Source organism: Poecilia reticulata, chromosome 23, assembly GCF_904066995.2.
Source record: "Poecilia reticulata chromosome 23, P_reticulata-male-v2, whole genome shotgun sequence".
NCBI lineage: Eukaryota > Metazoa > Chordata > Actinopteri > Cyprinodontiformes > Poeciliidae > Poecilia > Poecilia reticulata.
The window spans coordinates 12,034,829-12,058,870 of NC_088852.1; the positions used below are offsets into that span (position 1 = coordinate 12,034,829).

Genomic DNA, 24,042 nt, shown 5'->3' on the forward strand with positions numbered 1-24,042 from the left:
TAATAAGTTACAAATGAAGACACGACATGCTTTACACTATTCCAGTTTCCACTGATAATTAGACATGAAAAGACAAAGACAACTGTTTGTAAAAGAAACAATGACATTTATTATTTTTTCTTAGCGCTTTTCTCGATTAGTTTGTTGTGCCCATTGATCACATATAATACAGTTAATATAAAAATGGCTTTTTGACTTTACACCCAAAGCAATAACAAAATGCTTCCTTAAAATATGTATGCTAAAAATACTGAGAAAGTATTTCCACTAAACGTACTGGGAGTATAGTTTCTGATTCTGCAATGATGGCATGATCATGTTTTGCTGTGGTTGACATATTTCCTCAGTTCCTTTTCCTCCTTTCTTCATGTAGTTCTTGTTGTAGGCACTTACCAGGATTTAGCAAACCACTCCTTCAGGAGACAACGCATCACTCACTTCAGTTTTAATCAACCTCTCATATTAGTTTTAGTTGAATGTATCCGCATTGTCTTCCAGTCATCGTCGTAATGAGAACTACAAAGCATAAACAGCCATTTGGCAAATCTTCTCTCTAGACACTCATTTCATAGCTGAATTTCATTAAGCTTAATGTGAAGCTGTAATCAAAAGTAGTTTGCTCCTCTCCTTAATTTAAAACCCATTTAAACTTTTCACATACAGAGGATTTGTCATTACATCAACATAATAGAATATATAACAATATTTTCAAGAAAAAAAAAAGAATCCATCTTTTAAATAGAAAAATGGGGTATAGTTCATCAAAAGGCTTACACCATAGTCACTGGTATTCGTCTACTCTACTAAATCTCCTTTCCCATAATAGACAGGTGTTATTACTGTTTCTCTAACTCGTCTATGGATGTTTGACAAAGCACAGACGGTATTGCTTGGGACCACACGGACAGTTCCACGACTCTGAACACATTTAACAGTCAATTACAAGAGAGTTGGCCACCGTCTTCATCTCGGCTTCCTTTTCTCTGCCTGCGTTTCTGGGTGAATTTGAACTCGAGTTGGTGTTTTTGCAGTAGAGACCCTTTCCCATTGATGACAGCTTGGTTCCATGTAAGGTTCGCAAAGCCACCGCGTTGGGCGGGATGCCATGTAGTCCAGTTAAGTGTTTCATCCCATTTATAATTATAAATTTTGCCAGTGTGTTTGAGCTGGGGTTTTTAGCCACAGGTATGCTTTTGAAAGCATAAGTTCGTCTACCCCTGCTTATGGCATTGTCCATTATCTGTAGTTGGTATGAGACGCCATCCACAGCTGGACTTTTTAAAAGGCATTATCAGATACATTTATGACTGTGGCTTTAACTTCCACTCCGCTCGGCACACCCTTACCCGAATCCCAAAGCTTTGTAAAGAAAGAAGAGTGCAGCCCAGTAGCTTCCACTGGTGTAAGCAATGCCTTGGAGTCGTATCTCCTTATATTCCCATAAAAGTAGCGGTTCCTCAGAGACGCATAAAAAAACAGACATGCCAATGAAACCACTGCCAAGAGCACTCCAAAGACAGTGATTAGTGCCGCATCCCATTTTGCTGTGTCCTTGGCTGCCAGCTCTAATCCCTTAGTGGTGACATTGATGCATTTGGTGTCATGGTCGTAGTGGATGCTGCGGATATCCACACAAACTTTGTACTGGGTGGCAGGGTGGAGATGAGAGAGGTTGTAAAGCTGGATGTCCGAAGGAACCCTGGTGCTAAACGCTGTTGTGGGATGATTCAGATCAGATAGCGTGTACCATTTAATACTGGGGGCCAAAGAGCCAGGATGACCTTTCCAGGAAACGAGGATGAAGTTTGTCCCCACTGATTTAATCACAACATTCAGGGATCCACTTGCAAGTTGAGGAAAATATCCATTCACCTCTACCGAAACAGATTTGAGGTCAGCTCCAACCAGATTGTGCGCGACACAGGTGTAAACACCTGCTTCATTTTCAGATACATCGTAGATGTCGAATGTTCCTTCTGGATGCATATAGAATTTGTTAGACATGGAATTCGGCAGGATCCTGGTACCAGACGGGGTAATCCAGTAAATATCTGGCTCCGGTTCAGCAAACGCCCGGCAGTGGAGTGACACAGAGCTCCCTTTGCGTGCCTTTATGTGTCCCGGCATACTTTCAGGGGATATTAGCGGGAGGCAGATTTCCATCATCTCCCTGAAGTGCACCTGTCGAACATGTTGGCCCTCGTACTCTGGAGGTTCTACGCAGTACAATGAATCGGGCTCCATGAAGCGAATGGTAGTTTTGTTCATGTTCATCCAGCGAACTACACAGTCACAGCGGATAGGGTTGCTGTGCATGCTGACTTCTCTGAGATTCGGGAGAGACTCAATGGTTATCCTGTGGAGGGCGCTGAGAGCATTGCCGTTTAGCATGAGGGTCTCCAGTCGTGGTAGTTTGTAGAAAGCATTGGGGTGGATGTAGGAGAGTTTAGGATTGTTGGTGGCTTCTATTTTGGTTAACTCAGGGAGGTTATTAAGAGCAAAGCTGTCTATGGAAATTAGCTCTGGCATGCTGTTAATCCCCAGTTCTTTCAGATGCAGCATATCGACAAAGTCTCCTCTTTGTATCCGGGATATTGGGTTTTTATTTAGATCCAAAAATTTTAGATTTCTAACATTTTTCAGGGCTGAATGGGGGACTTCTGGAAAAATATTATCATAGAATGAAATGCTCTCCAAGTTATCAAGGCCTGTGAGTGCATTGTCTGGTAGCTGAGACAAGTTCATTCTGGTAAGAACAAGACTGCGGAGGTTTTCCAGAGGTTTGAAGTTCAGGTCATAAATGGAGAGAACCGGGTTCTCGCCAATCATTAAGATCTCCAGATTCGGCATGGGTTCGAACCATTCTCTCTTGATAACCTTCAGCTTGTTAGAGTTGAGATGAAGACGCACCAGGTTACTTAGACCCTGAAAAGCCATTGTGGAAATAGAAGAGATGAGATTGTGATTCAGGTAGAGCTCCTGCAGGTTAACCAAGTCGGACAGGCATCGCTCAGGTAACTCCTCTATCCAGTTCTCCTCCAGATGAAGGGATGCCAGCTGAGAAAGATTTCCCAAATGGATGTCACTGATGGAAGATAAGTTGTTTTGTGATAGGTCTATCTCTGTGATATTGACCAAGTAATCCAAAGGTTTGACAATCTTGGCAACATTGTTTGTTTGCAGTAATAGAACTTGTGTGCCCACTGGTAATGTTTCTGGCAGACTAAAGAGTCCCACATCATTACAGTCCACCGTCTGCACCTCCATGTACACTGAAGTAGGAGAAAACCAGGGTCTAATTTCACACACACAAAGCTTCGGGCAATCGGGTCCCACCTCAGTGGCTACGGCAAGAGACGCCATAGCCAACCCAATAAAGAGGCAATCAACAAATGACATGTCCTTCATGTTGAACCTTATTCTCCCCCAACAGAAGTTGGTCTTCTCAGATAAAGGGTTCTCAGTTGTTGCCTTCACGAACAACAACTCATTTGCTGCTGCTGTTGCAGAGGCGACTGACTCACCCCCCTCACCAAACCCAACACCACCACTGGGTTCCCTTGGGGGGGCGGGGGGTTATTTCCTGCTGTATAGGTGTCCTTGAATGTAATGGCCAATAATTCAATATAGCTTCCAGTTTAAGGGTTTGGAGCCAAACTTGCAATACTAACAAAAAAAGTAGGAGATGGGGATAAAAAGGAAAAAAAAAGTATAGATCTGTACTCTATATGTTAGTATTACTTAAAGATAAATGCCCTCTTTGATTGTCTTCAGTAGCTTTGAGATTCCACAGCCCAGTCCATTCCTACCTGCAGAAAACAAACAAGACAGAGAGAAGAGCTTTTAGTATTACACAACAATGGAGGTGGTCAAGGAATGTCATGAGAGAGGGATTTGGGCATATTGACATTTGTTATAGGCACACTGATGCATGTTGACATTTATATGTGCTCCCTTCAAGACTTAGAACAATGGATTCATATCTGCTTGACCTTCTAGACTTCATTTCTGAGATGTACCGCATGTGCCCTTACGATATGGCACTCAGTCTTGACGTTCGGGGGGGTTTGCGAGCCTAATATTAGTTAAAGAGAAAGCTCATTAAGATTCTTAAATGGCAAACATCCGAGGGCTTAACCACCAGGCCTTTAAGGGAAGCTGCACTGGAATATGCCAGTCGCTATAGCAACAAGTAAATGGGTATCCAGTCACAAACAACATGATGAGATGGGTCGGTGGTAAAGGCAAACAAAGCTTTTGACCCAGATGCAGTTTGCACCTGTTTGATAGAGGACACAAAAATAGCAGGCTTAAAAATTAAAATGCTCATGCTGTTCTCTAAATATATGCGAAAGTCACACAGTGCTTTGGTGGGCAAATGTTATTGAAGAATAGCAAGCAATAAAGATGGAGTCACAATTTACATGCAAAATGAAACCATGAATATTGAAAACCAAAAGATACGAGATGATATATCCTGCCAAATATGGTATGGTTGTACTGTTCAACTTTTACTGGACTACCAAAAGACTGTAATCTATGTTCTACTGACTTTAGTAGTGTATTTTATGAGAAATAGTAACTGAACGACAAGTAAAAGAATTATTCTTCTCATCATACATCCACAGAGCAATGAGAGTAGGAACTGCCTCTCAGCTGCATTCGCTTCCTGTGAATATCATTGTCCAAACTTTTTGGAGACTTCTGTTCATTTAATTTATGGCATATAATATAACTGGGATGAAGAATAATCATTGTTCTTCCTTTATTATATTGCTTAATATCCTTTATATATCTGCTTAAAACAGATCTGACTGTTTATATATATATATATATATATATATATATATATATATATATATATATATATATATATATACAGGTCCTTCTCAAAATATTTGCATATTGTGATAAAGTTCATTATTTTCCATAATGTAATGATAAAAATTAAGCTGTCATATATTTTAGATTTATTGCACACCAACTGAAATATTTCAGGTCTTTTATTGTTTTAATACTGATGATTTTGGCATACAGCTCATAAAAACCCAAAATCCCTGTCTCAAAAAATTAGCATATTTCTTCTGACCAATAAAAGAAATGTGTTTTAATACCAAAAAAGTCAACCTTCAAATAATTATGTTCAGTTATGCACTCAATACTTAGTCAGGAATCCTTTTGCAGCCTTCAATGCGGCGTGGCATGGAGGTAATCAGCCTGTGGCTCTGCTGAGGTGTTATGGAGGCCCAGAATGCTTCGATAGCCTTAAGCTCATCCAGAGTTTTGGGTCTTGCGTCTCTCAACTTTCTCTTCACAATATCCCACAGATTCTCTATGGGCTTCAGGTCAGGAGAGTTGGCAGGCCAATTGAGCACAGTAATACTATGGTCAGTAATGCCAGTGGTTTTCGCACTGTGAGCAGGTGCCAGGTTGTGCTGAAAAATGAAATCTTCATCTCCATAAAGTTTTTCAGCAGATGGAAGCATGAAGTGCTCCAAAACCTCCTGATAGCTGCTGCATTGACCCTGCCCTTGATAAAACACAGTGGACCAACACCAGCAGCTGACATGGCTCCCCAGACCATCACTGACTGTGGGTACTTGACACTGGACTTCTGGCATTTCCTTCTCCCCACACTCTGGCACCTTGATTTCCGAATGACATGCAAAATTTGCTTTCATCCGAAAAAAGTACTTTGGACCATAGAGCGACAGTCTAGTGCTGCTTCTCTGTAGCCCAGGTCAGGCACTTCTGCCACGGTTTCTGGTTCAAAAGTGTCTTGACCTGGGGAATGCAGCACCTGTAGCCCATTTCCTGCACACGCCTGAGCACGGTGGCTCTGGATGTTTCTACTCCAGACTCAGTCCACTGCTTCCACAGGTCCCCCAAGGTCTGCAATCAGCCCTTCTCCACAATCTTCCTCAGGGTCCGGTCACCTCTTCTCGTTGTGCAGCGTTTTCTGCCACACTTTTTCCTTCCCACAGACTTCCCACTGAGGTGCCTTGATACAGCACTCAGGGAACAGCCTATTCGTACAAAAATTTCTTTCTGTGTCTTACCCTCTTGCTTGAGGGCGTCAATGATGGCCTTCTGGACAGCAGCCAGGTCGGCAGTCTTACCCATTATTGCGGTTTTGAGTTATGAACCAGACTGGGAGTTTTTAAAAACCTCAGGAATCTTTTGCAGGTGTTTAGAGTTACTTTGTTGATTCAGATGATTAGGTTCATTACTCGTTCAGAGAACCTTTTCATGATATGATTTTTTGAGAGAGGGATTTTGGGTTTTCATGAGCTGTATGTCAAAATCATCAGTATTAAAACAATAAAAGACCTGAAATATTTCAGTTGGTGTGCAATGAATCTAAAATATATGACAGTTACATTTTTATCATTACATTATGGAAAATAATGATCTTTATCACAATATGCACATTTTTTGAGAAGGACCTGTATATGTGTATATATATATATAAGTGAAATAATGTCACCGATATCCAAAAACTAAACTAATGAATGTACAGTACGTGTGAATACACCAGTTCCTGCTTACAAGTCCAGAAGTAATAGCTCTTTAATTGAGTGGATGTATTTTAGTACAAATACTGGTACACTTGTAATATGGTCCTACATCACAATATCGAGCCAGTTTGAGGTTGCAGATGGACCCAATTACTGAAAAAGTAGTTTGAGAGTAAAATATTCAGATGTTCAGAATGTATACAAAACATCCCCAAAAAACATGTAGGCTGAGAAAGTTTGTAATTTTAAATTAAAATGTGTTCAAGTAGAGAACCCAAAAGTGCTAGAAATCTCTTAAGTACCTTTCTACAATCTACATACATTGACGTTTGGCATTGAAGTATAAGAAAAAAGTACCGTTTTTAGGCTGTGATTAACTCCTGGTATTAAAACAATGATTAGACAAAACACACGAGTCTGTCCCTAGGTGTAAAATTCAATGCTAAATCCAAAAGAAATTCTATTATTGGGGCTGCGGGAAAATTTGTATTTCTTAGTCAAAGCTTAGCCTTCATTAAGAGCAATAGAAAGCAGCATCACTTCTCATGTTTGACACACCTGAATCAAATGAATGGTTCATTAGCAGGCCTCTGCAGAAACACATGACCTTCCAAGGAGACAATTAAGCCCTTTCAATCAGCTGTGTGGGACACATGTAAAGAAAAATGCAAGACGCCAGGCCTTCATGTTGCAGGTCAGTGACATGTGGGAAATCCAACACAACACCTTGGAACAAGCTTTGTCCTCTAAATTCATGCATTGAAAATCAGTTCTGTCGTGACAAAAGCAGAAAACTAGGGAGAATTTTTAAACAAAAGGATTTTAAATGACACAGTTTAAACCAGTTTTGTTTAATTTTTATTTTTTGGTACAAAGGACTTTTTTTGTTGCAAATAAGTTAATGAGATTGGTACATTAAAAATATTATATAAACTGGATTATTAAAATTTGCTCAAGATGCATCAAAAACTGCCAAAAGACTAAAAATATTCCTAGTTCATCAACGACTTTTTCTTTTAAACATTTTCTTTGAAACCAATACTGTCCAAGACTTTGGCAAAAGTTTCTGAAATATTTTCCACAAAGTGGTGAACAAGGTCAAATTTTCTTGCATCTATAATAATTGTAACTAATTAGTTCAAGAAATGAAGCCATTCTAAAATAAGGTACTTTTTTTTTTTTTTACAAAATCAAACTGTGCATAATTTGCATGTTAGTTTTACGGGAAAAAAAAACATGAGCGTTACTGTAATGGCGTAACTTCTATAGAAATTGGTATTTTTCTATTTACACATAGGCATTTATTCACCAAATGTTTTTGAAAATGTTTACATTTAATGAGAAGAAAACTGAGTATTTACTTTTTTTCCTTTCAAGCTGTCTCTACTGGAAGATTGTTTGTGAGTGGATGGTAGATTTGCTACGCAGGAGTTTGTATGAAAACAGTTGAGTGGTTTTAACAGCATACCAATCATTGGACCTTTTATACCACATGCAATAAAACCGAGCTGTATGGTCCGAGTTTATGTTCATCTGACATGTAAAAGAAAATATTTCTCAACTTTTTCACCATGTTTGTTTCTTGCAATGTCTTACTTGTTTTAATATTAGTCGTAGTATTAGAATTAGTGTTCCTATCTTAAAATACATACCACGCTGCCAGGGCTACTCATTTATTCCAGCTAACCTGGCATTTACAGTTTTAACATGTTGACTACTATGAATGCAACAGTAGTCACTATACATGACAAAGAGCTTTTCGTATTAGGGTTATTAACCTTTCATTTACTGGTCCCAGTACACCAAAAAATTATTAAAATGGATTAAGATCTTCTCCAAAGCCCGCCACACCAAACCAATGCAAGAATGACCCTTTTTTGTAATCCTGCACATTTATTTTGAAACACCAGGGCAAAAAAAATTCTCGTGATGAATCTGCACTTTCCAAATAATTGTTTGTGACTTAGCCATTTAAAGTGCACTAAAATCAATGTTAAATTTTAAAAATACATTATTCGACTACTACGATTTACAAAAGAATAAAGAAAGTCTTTCTTGGAGATTTTGAGCTATGGGATTACTGCAAATTTTAGAATTCTAAATGCTTTGTCTGATAAAACCTGAACGAATTAATTCTTTCCTGAGTTGAGTTTTATAAAACTTGGATTTCATTTATAAAACCACAAGAAGTTTAAATGAGATTTTGACCACAGAAATGCCAAATAAAAACCAAACAGACATATTTTTTAAGAGTTTGGAATTTATCCAAACAAAGATGTTTTTTTTATTTTTTTATCTCACCTTGTAAGAGTTGATAATGGTTGATTGCCTTGTTGTTTTAGGCAGGATGGAACAAACTCTCAAGGGAACGGTTAGTTCTCAAAAAGAAATTGCCCTCTTAGTTAACGCCTTTTATTTTTGAAGCCAATGAGAAGATGCTTTGCATTTGCTTGTTTTTGCTAATGTAGTAAACTATGACCATGAAATGAGGAATGTGTCTAATTGTGATTTATGCCTACCATTACACCCCTATTACCTACCCACTACTATGCTGCTGTGTTGCGATTTTATGATTGTATTCTCTGATTATCAGTAAATGATTTTTGGCATGAAACCTTTGCCAGTGGATGCTGTTAAAATTAAACGCATCTCACAAGTGTCTTAAAGATGATGAACATTATGACGTTCTGTTAATTGAGCTTAAAAGTGCTCATCGAACAGGATATCGTTTCAGGAAGTAACTAGAGCTACAACTACAGTGCGTCCTCTTGATGCACGTTAGGCCTTCATTGTTTCCTTCTAATCGGGCGTCTCTCGCACGCCACGGTTGAAGTGCAGCATGCAATTTATCATCTGTGAGTCTGAGCGGATGGTTTTGATGGCGCTTGTGATATTTTGGGCCTAAAAGATCGGGCCGCCGCGTTACAAGGAGCGGTCAAAAAGAGACGGGATGAAATGGGAGGAATGAAGGAAGCTGAAACGATTTCATTTCATCAACAGTTCTGTTTCCACCTCAGTGGCCACAGAGGAACTGTGTATGTGTATGTGTATATGTGCGTGTGCGCGTGTGTGTTGTAAGGATCGGGTAAATATGATGGCAGCAGAAATGTCTCCCCTCTACCACGTCCGAGCCAACGCTTTATTCCTGGAGCTCTATTCCAGCATCGGCTGGATTCTGGTGTGGATGGGCAGAGGAGGACATAGAGCCAGTGAAATCCGAAGGAGGGCGGAGGGGAGCGGTCAATGGGGGTGGTGGTATAATATTTCAAGAGCACCTGGCACTTTAATAAGCTTCTACACCCTGAGCATTCTGATAAACAGAGCTTAGCCTCTCTCCCTCAGCACTCGCTATTCGGTGTAGGTTATGCAGTTGAGCTGCACCCTAAAAGCGCGGCACAGATGCTGTAATTCAGCCGACAGTGTTCGGGTCTCACCTGTGCTCGCTTTGGCTGTTCTTCTCGCTAATAACAATCGCCGGCAGCGTAATGTGGCGGGCTTAATTGTTATTGCTTTGGAAACAATCTGCGTTCACCACAGGTAGCTCTAGCAGGGTGCGCTATTGTTTGCTTAGCCATGGATGTTAATTGGGGCGGGGGGATCAATTGTTCCCGAGGTCCGCGGGTCACATTACACCATCAGATTCTGGCCTGGCTGGAGGGACGGACGAGCAGATGATGTGGCGGCCAGTAGCGGTTTTCAGACATGGCAGGAGATTAGGAAAGAGGAAGCATTTGGTTTGGCCTGGGTTGTCGTCTGCTTTGTGTAGAGTGCTGGAAATCCATGATTGGATTAGGACACCCAGAGGACAATGCGCCACATGAGGCAGTCGACGTTTTAATGTTTAACAACTAGGATGAATTCAATTAATTATTTGACGTTGTAGTTCATAACGTTTCCCTATTTTAAAAATGGCTCTGACGAATCCCTTTAAAAACACAATATAATCCAGTTTCTCATTAGTAGTTGCATGTAATCAATATAATCAGTGTTTTCTTATGGTGAAACTGCTGTTACTCATTTTCGTCTGTAACTTAAATTTTTCCTGATTAGTGCAAACATATCCATAACATACATTTTACCACTCAATTTGTGCTTTAAAGATTAGAATTTTTAAGATTACATAAAAATGTAAAGCTACATCTGCTAGGTGTATGACTAACTTGAGGTTTAATTGTAGTTTCTCTGGAGCAAAATTTTGGTTCAGAGAGAGTCACTGCCTTTGACTTTACATTAATGCCTCTGCTATAGAAATGTTTAGATGTACATATATCACGCTAAGGTAATGTAAATAAAAAGTGATTACTTGTCACTTTGTTACTGTTACACAGAAATTCCCCCATTGTGGGATGGTAAGGGATATTTCTGTTCTATTCTATTCTGAGCCACTCCCATCCAACTAAAACCTGAAAGTTTTCAACCACAGATCCCAGATTTTACAACCCCTATTTAGAATATCAATAAACTACAAGTTCACATACTCAAGTGCACTTTAATCAGTTCAAGTGAAGTATCCAAATCGTCTCCAGGCGTCTGAGCGCATAATTTGGTGTTTGGCGACGACATTATGCAGAGCCAGGCAAGGAGGCAGTCTGTGTTCCAGAGGCCCTGCACTGTGACTGCTGAGACTGTGGACTTGTACAAACCTATTAGTGAAGGTCCAGTCACAGCCCACCCCGCTCTATGCAACACTGCCTTATACAGCTAATTCCCACAATCCGCTGCTCGGTTGGCGGTAATTGAGGCAAAGTCAGATGGGAGGGGGAGTGGAAAGATCTGGAGGACAAAAGGACTTGTAGAGGAGGAACTCGTCTTAGTTTAAGCAGCTGTACAATAACCCCCGGTGGCATTTTAGGGGGAGCTGTTGTTACGTAGAAAGAAAAAAAGCAATACAACGTTTCAAAAATGAGTCAAAGAAACGGATAAAACGAGGATCTCCTGGTGGAAGAGGAAAAATGTTGCGCTGTGTTTGGCAATAAGTGGCTCTGCAGCTGTTTGACAGGGAGAAATGTAGTTAATATGGCCGGGGGAAAATCGAATCCTAAGATGGATGCTTGGGCATTTGTACGTAGAAAACCTCCAGGTAATCTTCTGAGGTCCACAGATACATAATCAGCACCTGGAAACGTAACGCAACCCGTTGGAGACGGGGTCTCCGCTAACCTAATCTCCACCTGCACCAACACATTAAAGCTGAACTGCAGCGTTTGTTTAGGGAGCCCTTTTATAGGTCAGGCTAAGGTGTTCACTCATGGAGCTAACGCGAGTTCCCAGGTGTCAGAGGGAGGAAAGTGGGGGGGGCAATCATTCTAACCACGAACTCTAAAGCAACTCCATTACAGTAGGAGGCTGACAGGTCTAGCCCATGGGCTTTTTCACTTTGGCCAGAATTAATCCGTCCTGTGAACATTACAGGAAACAAGCTCCTTGCATCTGGTTTGTTCTGAGGAAACCTTAACTGTGTGAATTACTGCTGGGTCTGCTGAACACTAGTAGATTCAATCACTGGCATTTGACTCTGCCTCCTACTCATAGATGCCTTTAAATCCAACATAGACAAAATAGATTTGCATTGGACAAGTGTTAAAATCTATCAGGCAGTGCCTCGCTACTGTATTCATACACAATGACCTTTACAGTACAAAAAACAATATAAAAGTACTTAATTGGGTTTTTATGTGAGCAATGCAAGGAGCACACGAGTGGAAAGACAGTTGTGAACAAAAAAAGGTGTTTAACTCTAAAAAGCTTGGCCCTCGTCAATCTAAATAAAATCTAGTGCAACCTAGAGATGAAGAATAAATCAATGTCAATAGATATGTCTGAGAGAATAATTTCACTGAACTCCAATCCAGACCTGCACAGCATTCTGGGGGGTGTAGGCAGAGGGAAAATTTTAGCCACTCAACTTCTCACGGGCAGGTAAGCAAGGCTGGCGGCATCAACCGACTCACTCACTCTTTGGTTACCTAGCAACAACCTGTTGAGGAACTTGTGCAGCAGCAGTTTCAGGTTCTGACACCATGCATCATGAATGCTTAAAAATCAAAAAACAGCGGTGTGGAAGGAATACTGTGGATAAAACGAACAACTAATCAATAATTGTCAATATCAACTAATATGAAATGCTATATGTGTTCAGCTGTATTGTCCAACAACAAAATGTAATAGTCAAATGTGGTAAAGTTCAAGTAGAATGAATTCTGTCTCGAGACACAACGACTACGCCTACACACTATCCAACAAAATTCTAAATATTCACGAGCCAAATGCTCCAACATGCAGCTATCTGCTAGAACTACAAAGCCAGTGTAATATTGAGCGGAGGCCCTCACGCCGCGCAAACAGCTCTTGCCCATCCGGGCGTAAGGGAGGCGCCTCCGGTGGTGTCTCGCCGTGTCCGGAACTGGGAAATTGAGCTGAGCGCTGCGTGCTGGGACCACGTTCTGTGACCGCTCAATCAAATTGGGATCGGGGGAGTCTTGAAGCCAGGGCGCTGCCTTGGGCTGCCTCGTCGTGTCGGTAAGCAGTTTGTGCCGTTGCTGAAGCGATCGTCAAAGCTTTCAGGGAATGTCGCTGCCTCACGGGGGGACGGGCACTGAGAAGTTTTTCTGGGTTTGTATCTTTTAGTGGCTGGTATGTGTCAAAGAGACAGGGTTTCCCAGCAGAACAGTGCACTGTAACAAGATGATCAATGCTATTCACTTGAGCTGTCAGGCTATAATGCTTTGGCTGATTGCTGAATTCACCTGGTAGATGCAGGACTGATGGCCTACAGAAGCTTTCTTTTTCAGTTCTTGTTTGACTTGTGCACCATTTGAAGAACAAGCATTAAAATAAAGAAGAATTATGTTTAACATATACCTTTTTCCGATGTATAACCAAATGAAATGACTGACAAACGTGAAACCGATTGTGAATTCTGTCCGTTGCCGCTCAGAACCATTGTTGGGTTTATAAATGGATCACAAATTCTTCACGGACAGGATGATTTATATATTTTTATCGTAATCAATACTCTCCAAATCAGCAAAGCATGAAACCCTTCTCTGCAGCAGCTGTGCTGTGATATATTTTTTGCCAGGAGCAAGAAATAAGTGAAGCAAAATGCACCTGTCAGATCAATTCTCCAGCTAATTTCCCTCAAAGGGTTTAAGTCTTTGTAATGACAGGGTCATTGCATCAGCGTTACAAGTAGGCATGAGCTGGTTCCGTAATACGCCACAGGTTTAGAACCACTAAAATTTAGTGTCTCACCGTTTTTATGGTTTAAAGGATGTTGAAGGCATCAGGTTGAATGGAGCACAAAGCAACGTCGTAAGTTGTCAGTGAGCTTTGTACCATGGCTGAATGAAGGCTTTAGGAAAGCTGCAATGTTGGGGGGAGTCGGGGGAAGATTCCCAAGTAAATTTACTAATGTATACATGATAATGTGGATGGCAGGGTGAATTATATTTCTATTTTTATGTCTTTTATGTCTATATAAAGTGCAAAATGAAATAAAAAATGGGACCAAAAATAATATTTACCCAGTTGGACTAGGACATGCTTCTGGTAAAATCACCATTTTTAAGGTAGCACCTTTAGAAAGCAACCTTTACCAATAAGCTAAGACAGCTAGCGTGGCTTAGCAGATCCCCCTGAAACTCAGATTCATTGCACACAAAGTGATATCCTCTAATTTCATTCTATTTCTGTTAATATTGATGATTATGGTTTGAAGCAAATGTAAAATTAAAATACCGTTTTTCCTCAAGATGAGAATATGAATCTTAGCATTACACACCCAGCGCAAGGAAAATAAAATAATAAATTACTGTTATAGAAGTTTAAGAGTACTGGATTCAGGCATATTAATGGAAAGTTGAATGGAAGGAAAAACTGTGGTGGAAAATTGCAAAAGCAACTAAGATAACAGCAACTTTCTTAAGCTGATCCATTCAAGAATTTGGGGTATTGCGACACAGTGTGGACTGTGGCTGGAGTCGGAGCTTCCTGAGCCGCCACCGCACAGACAAATCACGAAACAACTATCAAACTTCCACTGCTATTATGACAGGTTGTTCATTTCTGTACCTTGCTGCACTGTTCCAAAAAATAAACTCCAAGTTGAGTGTGTATATTGTGCATAGGTGTAGTTTTTAGTAAAGCAAATTTTGGGTTTCAATGTGCTGTAAGCCATAATCTTGGAAATAAATAGAAATAAGTGAAAAACATTACTCTGTCATTTATTTTCAAAGAAATGCAAACATTATTGCAGTAATGTAATAAAACCTTAAATTTAGCCCAAATCACTACTTGTAAACTACAACATATTGAAATATGTAACTGTCCACAGGCCCATCGTTTCATCATTATATTTTTAACGATCAAGTTAAAATAATATGTCAGAGGTCAAACCTCTGGGCTCTTCCCTCATCAAGGTGACGTTTTGTGGCCTGACGCTTGTTTTTCTATTTGTTTTCCAAAGTTACTCCTCTAATAACTTTCACCATATAATTTCTTAGCCTGCAGTTAATTTGCTTCCATCTGGAGAAGGCGCCGCACTCAGTTGGCCAGCGCTTCCTTTAAGAGGCTCACCCCTGCTGTCAAGGTGAAAGGCTTTTCCATTCACATCTTGGCAACGCTTCGCTCGCATCCCCACCAGGCCACCTCCATTATGCTAACACTGGGGTTGCGGCGGACAGTAATGGCACAAATACAGTTTGATTAGAGACCAGTGAGATATGACCACTTTAAATTAATGAGCGTGCTCACTAAGGGGAGCAGGAAGCGACGGTCCTGGTGACTCTGCAGTGCTAACTCAGGAAAGCCCGACTCGAGTCGTCTGGGCGGCCAACAGCCGGGCCGAACTGTTTGTTTTGTGCTCTTTATTGAAATGAGTTATAAATCCTCTCCCTCGCTTCACGGCGCTTGGATGAGGTGTACTGAAGCGGCGACATGGAGGTGATTACTCTGTTGCAGGTTGGCTACTCATCAATGCGGCACATGGTCGCGAGTTGACCTGTCGCTCGTGTGAAAGTAAAATCTTTTATGGTACAATGCATCGGATCTTTGGGATACGACGGGCACAGATGAGGGAATTTTGAGAGGAACGGCACACCTGCCCTCGGGGCCTGCCCTCGGGGGAGCTGATTATGAGGCCTGCACTGTTTAAGTGGTAACAAGACAGTACCACATCTGCCGAGGCATTAGAATCGCTGTGGTAAAACTGGGTGGAAGACGTAAAGGTCAGACGCAAGTGGAAACTGGGGCACAACAGAATTGCCTCTTCCTTTCAGGAGACCAACCGATGTATTGTGGGGATGCTTCACTGGGAATTTTGATCCACTGGTAATAAGCCTTGGAAGGTTTTCTTCAAGTCACCCCCACCTCGTTTTCAGACTTTTGTTCTGCCTTTTTGCTCCCTCGTTCGACTTTTCTTATGGTAATGCCTTCTTTTAGATCTCAGCCCTTTTCTTCCCCCTCTCCCCCTCCCCCCCTAAGCTTTCTCACATTTGTCTCTGCTATTTAAACCCTGATGGTTAAAAACATTTCTCTCGACGTTAGCATTATTAGCCATTAGCATCACGACCCGCACAGGCAATGAGCTATGGAGAATGCAGGCGTTGCATTTGTACTTGCGTATCCAGGTTTCTGTCTTGTGATCTGCACACTCCTGTCGGCCTAATTCCCTCGACAATGCTTGTTACCACTGCATGGCTGAATCCGTTCTTTTGCGAGAACTTCTACCAATCCCCACGCTGGAGTTATTTCCATGGTTTTGACAGATCCCAAGGCATTCTCAGGCCAGAAGGGATGGAAAGTCCCTCCAGTGAGTTTTGGGTCTGCGCTGCGGTCACCTTAAAGCGGGATGTGCTAAGAAAACGTCTAAAGAAAGTTTTAAAGGAGAAATTCTCATCTGCACAAACTCTGCACTCTTCTTAGACTGAGTCCAGGTAGCCGACAAATTAAGCTAATTTCAGCCCTTTTGTTCTGGATTCTGTTCTTTTTGTCATAACTGATACTTCATGAGCATAGTTGAGGGTTGGGGCACAGATCAAACTGGTAAATCAAAAGCTTCAGATGGATAGACGAGGCCCCGTTCTGTCCACCTAACGTTCTGCTCCATCTTAACAACGCTCATAAACAACAAAACACCATTTGAACTCTCTCTGAATCAAGTTGTAGAATTGACCCTGATTAACACAACTGTTTATATTTAAGCAAATATAAACAGTACATTTGCCAACAGAACTTTGAAATAGTCGTTTCTCGGCTGAAACAAGCTGTAGAAAATAACCAAGGGTTAGCTTGCTGGACCTGTTTGTTTCATCCAATTATTCTATCATTTTTGTTTTGAAGTGGACAATTTAAGGTTTGAACAAATAATTATTTTGTTTTACATTGGATTAATGTCCACTGTGTTTTCTGTGTCTTCCAAAGAAATATGGAGCTGCAGACTGGAGCTGTTCAGTTATGGGGAAAAAAGTCCAAATCCATTTTGCTAAATGTAGAAATTGCAAGTATTTAATATGAAGAACTTCTAATATGGTTCAAATGTACTGATTTTTCAAACTAATTTTTCACTGTAAATTACGTTGTTTAGAATGCTATCATTGAATTGATTAATTGCATTTATTAATCAGAACTCAATTCTGTACTTTTCTCAACTTTAAAATTTAGATTTCTTTAATCATTTTTATTTAATTTCTTGATATTTGATTATAGTGTTCCTTTTTGAACCACATCAAATTTTAATTGTTTTTTTTTTTTTTTTTTTGCACAGTGGAAAACATTTAAAAATTACCAATCAGCAAAAGCATTTGGTGTGTATTGTTGCTGCCATTATGGCACAAGCAGTTAATAACTTTAGGATGTGGGTCTGCAACCTTCATGCACAAGAAAGTCTTCAGTGAAGCTAAATAGATCTCATTTAGAGCCACAAATGTTGCATGAGCTTTTGAAAAAAGACGACTTGGAATTTGTGATAAATATCTACAATGTAGAAATTTTTATTTTTTAAGAGCACTCCCATTTTATTTCCCAGAACCTATAAATAAAAGAGGATGGGCACATTTATTCTAAGGGATTTTGATATTTGTGGATTTTTCTTTCCTTTTTTTTTTTTTTTTTTTTTTCAAATGACCAGAAAAAGAAATTAGCAAAAGTATTACACGTACTTTTCATTTGCAGAAATTAAATGCAAATATTTGGAGGGGGGATAAATGAATAAAAATAACTGCTAAATCTTTATGTTTAAAGATTTATGACACTTGATGCAGACTCCTGGTTTAAGGAGTAAATGCCTTTTCAAATAAGGCCATGTTTATTTGGATCAAAACCAGATTTTATTGTAATTATTCTGATTATCTATCGCTTGATCTGAAACTAATAAATTTGGGACAAAAGGTAAAAACAGCATAAATCTGTAAGTGGGCAAATACCTTCCTAAAGTAGTTATACAACATAACGGTGAATTTCTTTGTTGGTTTTTGCAGATGTATTTTTTATAGTTTCTGCTTAACACAGAGGCTGAGAGAGGAAGACCTGCAGATTGATGTTACTAAGTGTATACATTACAATCATACACTTTTTTATTTAATAAATTCTCCTTATAGCCTGAAGCTGGCCAGAATCTGTAGTGTTATCAGGCTCGTTATACATTCACAGTAAATCCGGTATCGGGTGGATGGCTTTACCGTCCCTCCCGCTGCCCTTCACCTCATTGATTTACTATTATACTTTCTCAAAGGTAAGCGAGAGTCCATTAAAGCGAGCCTTCCGTGTGTCTGTGCATAATGAAACTTGCAGCATGTGTCTAAGTTCCCGTGCATTCCATGTGCGAGCTGATGGAAACCTTTACATCCGCGCTTGTGCGACCATGAATCAGCGGCACGTCGGCTGTTAATGCAAAAATCGATGTTCTAAATTAACCACAGGAACCCCGTCTCAGATTTTTCAGCCCCTCTCCCTGGACAAGACGCACCCTTGGTGGGGGGGGTGCGGCTGAGCGAGGGAGAAGTGGCAACGTGCTGCAGCGGTTCGATGCTAACAGGACATGGCAGATGTACAACTGTACAGACAAAAAGATGCCAACACTAAATGCAAAAAAAGGGAGGAAATAATTCACTCATTCTCCTAATGTATGCTCAGTGCTGCACACAGTAACCGAGCTCTGCACACACACACACATGCACACACTCCACCCGCCCCCATCCCGTCTAATTCGCCTAGTGCTGCATCCATTAAAATTAAGCCAAGGTATCCAGCTTAAGGCGGCTGCTGATAAGGTCAAAGGCGTAGTGAGCATTGCAACACTCATTTCTTCCCCAACATAGTCGGACCTACTCTTGACAAAAATCTGCATAATGTTTCATGTATAGCTGCTAGCCAGGAGTTGAAAGAGGGGAGGCGTGAGGGGAGCCAGTGGCATATCCCTCAAAGTCAGAACCAAATTGAATCTGCAGGTGCGAATGTGGCATGTGTGCTTGCCTCTAAGATGCACAGCTATCTATATTTATATGAATAAAATATGGCTGGTCAAGGGGGCCACCAGCCTGCAGGGAATAAGTTCCTGCGGCAGACAGAATCAATCATTATATGCCACTGAAATGCGTTTATCGCGGGCTTGGACCTCTTTATTATGATTTCATGGTGTCTGATATGGGCTTTCTCCTTCTGTTACTGTTTCTCGGCTAAAACAGACAGAACTCTGGGGAGGGGGCCGCTTCCGAGTCCGACTCGGGATTTGCTGAGCCACGGGAATTTATAGCCCGACTCCAACGCGTTTGCGCTTACGCGGACGCATCCATCTCGACGGAAACGCGTGCGTCGGTCCCTGCAGCTTCATCGATACCCGACAGCTGATCCAGCACCTATTCATTAGCGCGGCGACGTGCTGGATGTGTCAAAAGCGAATGCAGAACAGATGGAGAAGCACAGCAGTGGACTTTTTAGATGTCCTCCTTCTTATGCTTTGTTTTGAAGCTGCAGTGCGAGCATATGCCTCTATTATGCCCACGTTCTGATTATAAAACTGCAACAACTAAAAAAAAAAAACCCTGATTAATCAGCAGATAAAGGCATTAATTTAGGTTTTTGTTTTTCCTCAATGCATTTAAACAGTCAAAGCTAAATTCCTAAACTGAAAAAAAAAGCAAAGTAAATGTCAGTGGACACAAAGGAAGCATCACATCCTATTCTGACCTTTTGATACAGAATAAAAGCAGCAAAATGTCATGGATGTTGCCATCAAAGCATGTTTTGATCTGCGGCTCTTTTGCGTTCCAGCTCTCCTCCTGATGGTTAATAATAATTTAGACCAAGTATCCCGTCCATCCGCTCCATCTGAACCTTGTTCCTCCACCTACTGTCCTGTGACTCTGCTGTTTACTTTATTTTGCCGAGCTGCTGCGTTTGCCTGCGAAAAGGTTGCTATCAGAGCGATCACGCTCGGCTGAACATGCTGATCCCCCCCGAAGACGTCTTCTGAATACGTTACGCAGTTCACTCAGAAGCTCTGGTAGATCCCCGGGCATCTCGTTACCGCCATTATGGAGGAGGGAGGGCAGGAGGGAAAAGAAGGGAGTCGTCTGAATCGGACGGCACCAGGCTGGGCGAGTTACAGGCAATAAGGGTTGGAAGACGTTTTTTTGTTTATTTTTTTCAAAAAGGCTTTATAAAACATTCCGGCATTCTCCTCAAATGATGTAAGAAGACAAGATGAGTGTTGGAGAGTCTGGCATTTTCCACCGGATCTACGGAGAATAACATATTTCAGCTTCTGCGCACTGCAGGTCAGCTGGCTGGAAAATGGCTATGAGCGTTGATCCAAAAAATTACAATTTGTTCAAGCTGGAAATATTACCAGACCAGACAAACAGAAATGGAAAAAAAAAAAATTTAAAAACAGTTTATTTTTTCTTATGTTTGCTTTAGACCAAATTATCATACCCTAATAATCTCATACCACCAATGCCTACATAAAACAAACATAATCACTTTTTGTCTAAACTACATTTTACTTATGATTTTGATAGACTACATGAAACACTTGCTAAATTTTGTATTAGTTTTCAAATAAACATGCTTGTTACATAAAACACTATCCAGTCACTTTGTGCTCAAAAGTTGTTTTTTTTCTTTTTTAGTTATCAGAACGAAATGCAGCAAGAGCGCCCCCTGGAGTCACAATTTCAACGAGAACAGCTGGCAGCCAGTCACTACAGTCTCCCACAGGTGTGCATCTTATTAAAAATGGAGTAAGGTTGCAGATTAAAACTATATATCAGGACTTCTGATGAATTGCCACATTGCTTAATGGAGCACATAAAACTGAGCTAAAGATATGAGGCTTCTATTACTAGCAGCAGTTGCCACCAAAACAAAAGCAAATCGTATTGTTGTTGCTTTATCTTGAGCTATATTAAAGGGAAAAAATGCTTATTACACCTCCTATTAGGTACAGAAAGGAACAAAAAAAATGTATATACCCCCACATATACAGAAACATATCCAGTAATATACATATAATAAGAACAAGTCAACAAATTCATGGTTTCTATAATAATATTGTATTTACCTTGAAAAGGAGTAGGAAGAGGACAAACCCATTTACTCCCATTTCTTATTTGCGTATATAAATTGCGTGGTTGTCTGTTACTGCTTGTCCAGTTTGCATCAAAACCGATTCTCAGGTGTGACATTTCCAGATCAGAGCTCTGATCTGTCAGACGAATCGCATGTATTTTAACTGTCCTGCAGTTTTAGAGAGCAAACGCAAGCATGGCTGATGAGTTGGCCAGCCTGCAGCCTGCTGCCGAACAGAAATAACCCTTATAGGCAACCAAACTGGCAGTTTTAAAACTTCATTAAAGCTGATGGATGTTTCTCTTTTGCTTTCCACAATGGGGAATTGTAGTGTATTCGACAAAGGGGAACGTTTAGCAGGAGCTACATTTGTCTTCCTCGCCGGTGAAAGAAAATATCTGGAAAATATCAGCCAGCTGACCAGCAGTGCGCAGCGGCGACAACTTCAAACCGCAGGCATGTTAATGGGGGGAATGTGAGACTGTGGAAGCTCTCTTTAAGCCAGCTGAGTGGCAGTGCACAGCAATACTATAATTACCCCTTTTAGCCTGCGAAAACTCTGGTCGAACAATTTTTTTACAGTTTTCAAACTGACTTTAAAAAATATCAACATATACGTATACAGATACACCTTGAAGCTGCAACAGGGAAATAAAAGGATGAAAGAAGAAGAAGAAAAAAAACACAGATTCAACTGACTTGCACTACAGAAGGTTAAAGTCCTCAAACTCCACTTCCAACCAACTGTGGCGTTCAGCTGCCCACACACACACACACACACACACACACACACTCTCGTAGGGAACCTGCTGCCCTCTTGCCTATAGAAAGAAAAAAAAATGAATATGGAACACCCACACTGTGCTGCCTGTCATGCTCGTAGAGCCCCCTCCCTCCCCCCCCAGACAAGGCACTGCAGGCAGAACACCTTTTCTCCCACCGCGGCTCTGTTCCCTTCACACACAGATCAATAGGCAATTCGCAAGCCCACTCACTTAAAGAGTATGACTTGTTGTGAACATGTAATATTGATTTGTTTTGAGCAAATGTGGCAAAATTAATGAAGTAAACCCATCAGTGTTTATCACTGTAGAAGAAAGAAAGGGGTGAAGGGTGCAGGGGGGGTGATTCAGCAATGTAAATGGATGTTGAGGTTTTTGATCTCATATTTTTGAGAGTTCGCCTTGTAAATATTTGCTTCAGAGGTTAACTTAAAAAACAAAAAACAAAACGGTTACAGGTTTCCTGACGAACGCGGGTGCAATCCGTGGCGAGTCCAGGTTATCCCAGCAAAGCGTAGTTTTCATATAAAAGCGGCCGCCTCGGGTGAGTCATTTGCATCATGCAGGCCAAAATCGATTGAATTCACAACTGAGGAGAAGCAAAAACCCAAATGGAAGAGGGGTGGTGGGTGGAGGGAGGGGATGTCATACTCATTGCCCTCTATTCTAAATCCGTATCCCTGAAAGATTCAATAGGATCTCAGTGTGATGGTGTATGTGGGTGAAGGGAGGGGGGGGGGGGGGGTAGAATTAGTGGGTGCCATCCCGCTCTCTGTTTACCAACCAGATCCCTGGATGCATGGATGTAGGAGGGATGATGAGCAGGTGATCAGGTTCGTTGGTGATGGTGAGTGCTTCTCAGCTGCCGTGTTAATTATGTGAAAAGCCAGAGAATCCAACATGTCAGAGAGCGGCTGCGAAGGCAATCTGTCCAGCACGCAGGTGCTGGGAATGCGAAATCTACTTAAGTAGTGTTTTTTACCATTATTTGTTTTTTTTAGTGGTGTATTTAACAGAAAAGCAAAAATAAAAAGAGCGAGTGAATTGTGTGCGTGTGCGTGTGTGTGTGTGTGTGTTGTGGTGATGGTGGTGGGGTGTTAGGCACCGCTCTATTGATTTTTATTTATTTATTTTTTTCCCCCCTAAGACGCGTCTGGTAGGCGACACAAGTCTTTAGTTGGTTTGACTTGTTTGCCTCCGCGCAGTCCGAATCTGCATCATGCACAGTTGCGCAAAACAGCGCGTCTACAGCGATGGGTTCGAGGGCCAGTCATCCGCCTAATTACTGTGCACCGCTTTCCCCGCAAGCGCCCACCACCACCACCACCTCCTCCACCCTTATTCATCACTACATGTCTGGATTTTAAATAATAATCAAAAAAATCTTTCTCCTGTGAACTGAAGCGTTCTGCATCAACTTGACAAAATGCGCCAAAACGAAAGGACAGAGAGTGAAAGAAGGAAGAAAAAAAAAACTTACCCGGTTCAACCATCGTCGCATTCAAAGCGCTGCCCGTCTATATTCCCATCTCAATCGAGTGAGGAGGAGAAGAAAAAAAGAAAAGAAAACAACAAAACGAGGAGCAGGCAACCAATGTGTGGTCGTTTTCACGCCGCTGATGAGAAATCAGTTCTCTGCTTTCATCCGACGGAGGGGGGCAGGTGGCGAGGGGGGGGACGCACGCAAATAACACGGGCTTCTTTCTATGAGGCAAAAATGTTCCAAAAGCAGCAGCAGCAGCAGGGGGCGGAGGAGGAGGAAGAGGGGGATGAAGGAGAAGTGCGGATACAGCTTCCTGTGTTCCCTGTGCCCTTCCCTTCTCCGTCTTCAGAGCGGCCGATCAGCGGCGCATCTCTTCCCTCGATCAAGTGTCAGGCGGACCACATAGATGCGCCGCCGTCTCCTCGGCAGTCATTAATATGGGCACAGAACCTCCACCCGACTCTCTGGCGCAGGCGGCCAATGGCGTTAGCGGAGCGGGGCTAGCTCCGAGCAGCTTCCCCGCTCTGATTGGCCGAGCGGAGCCGCCAGTCATCGTCCCCCAGAAAGCCCGTTCTCTCGTCTGTCTTTCTCCCGTTTGGAGGTGAAAACCCGCTGCAAAAAATGTCAGTCATCCGAGTCACTTCAGGAGCCTCTGGAAATGGGGTTTGATGATGAGAATTCAAATAGACGT

The 24,042-nt window shown here is 41.5% G+C and overlaps 1 protein-coding gene across 1 annotated transcript; it reads right to left on the reverse strand.

The window, feature by feature from the left end:
* Positions 1–85: 85 nt before the first annotated feature.
* lrrn3b (leucine rich repeat neuronal 3b) lies at positions 86–23,933 on the reverse strand. Its single transcript, XM_008401057.3, has 2 exons — positions 23,349–23,933; positions 86–3,809 (listed from the first exon to the last, which is right to left on the reverse strand). The coding sequence occupies exon 2, from the start codon at positions 3,406–3,408 to the stop codon at positions 1,279–1,281; it is 2,130 nt and encodes a 709-aa protein (XP_008399279.2). The 5' UTR covers positions 3,409–3,809; positions 23,349–23,933; the 3' UTR covers positions 86–1,278.
* Between the last annotated feature and the right edge of the window lie 109 nt (positions 23,934–24,042).

Excerpts from the sequence above, each read along its gene's own strand:
- lrrn3b (XM_008401057.3), bottom strand. The coding sequence starts at position 3,408 with ATGAAGGACATGTCATTTGTTGATTGCCTCTTTATTGGGTTGGCTATG.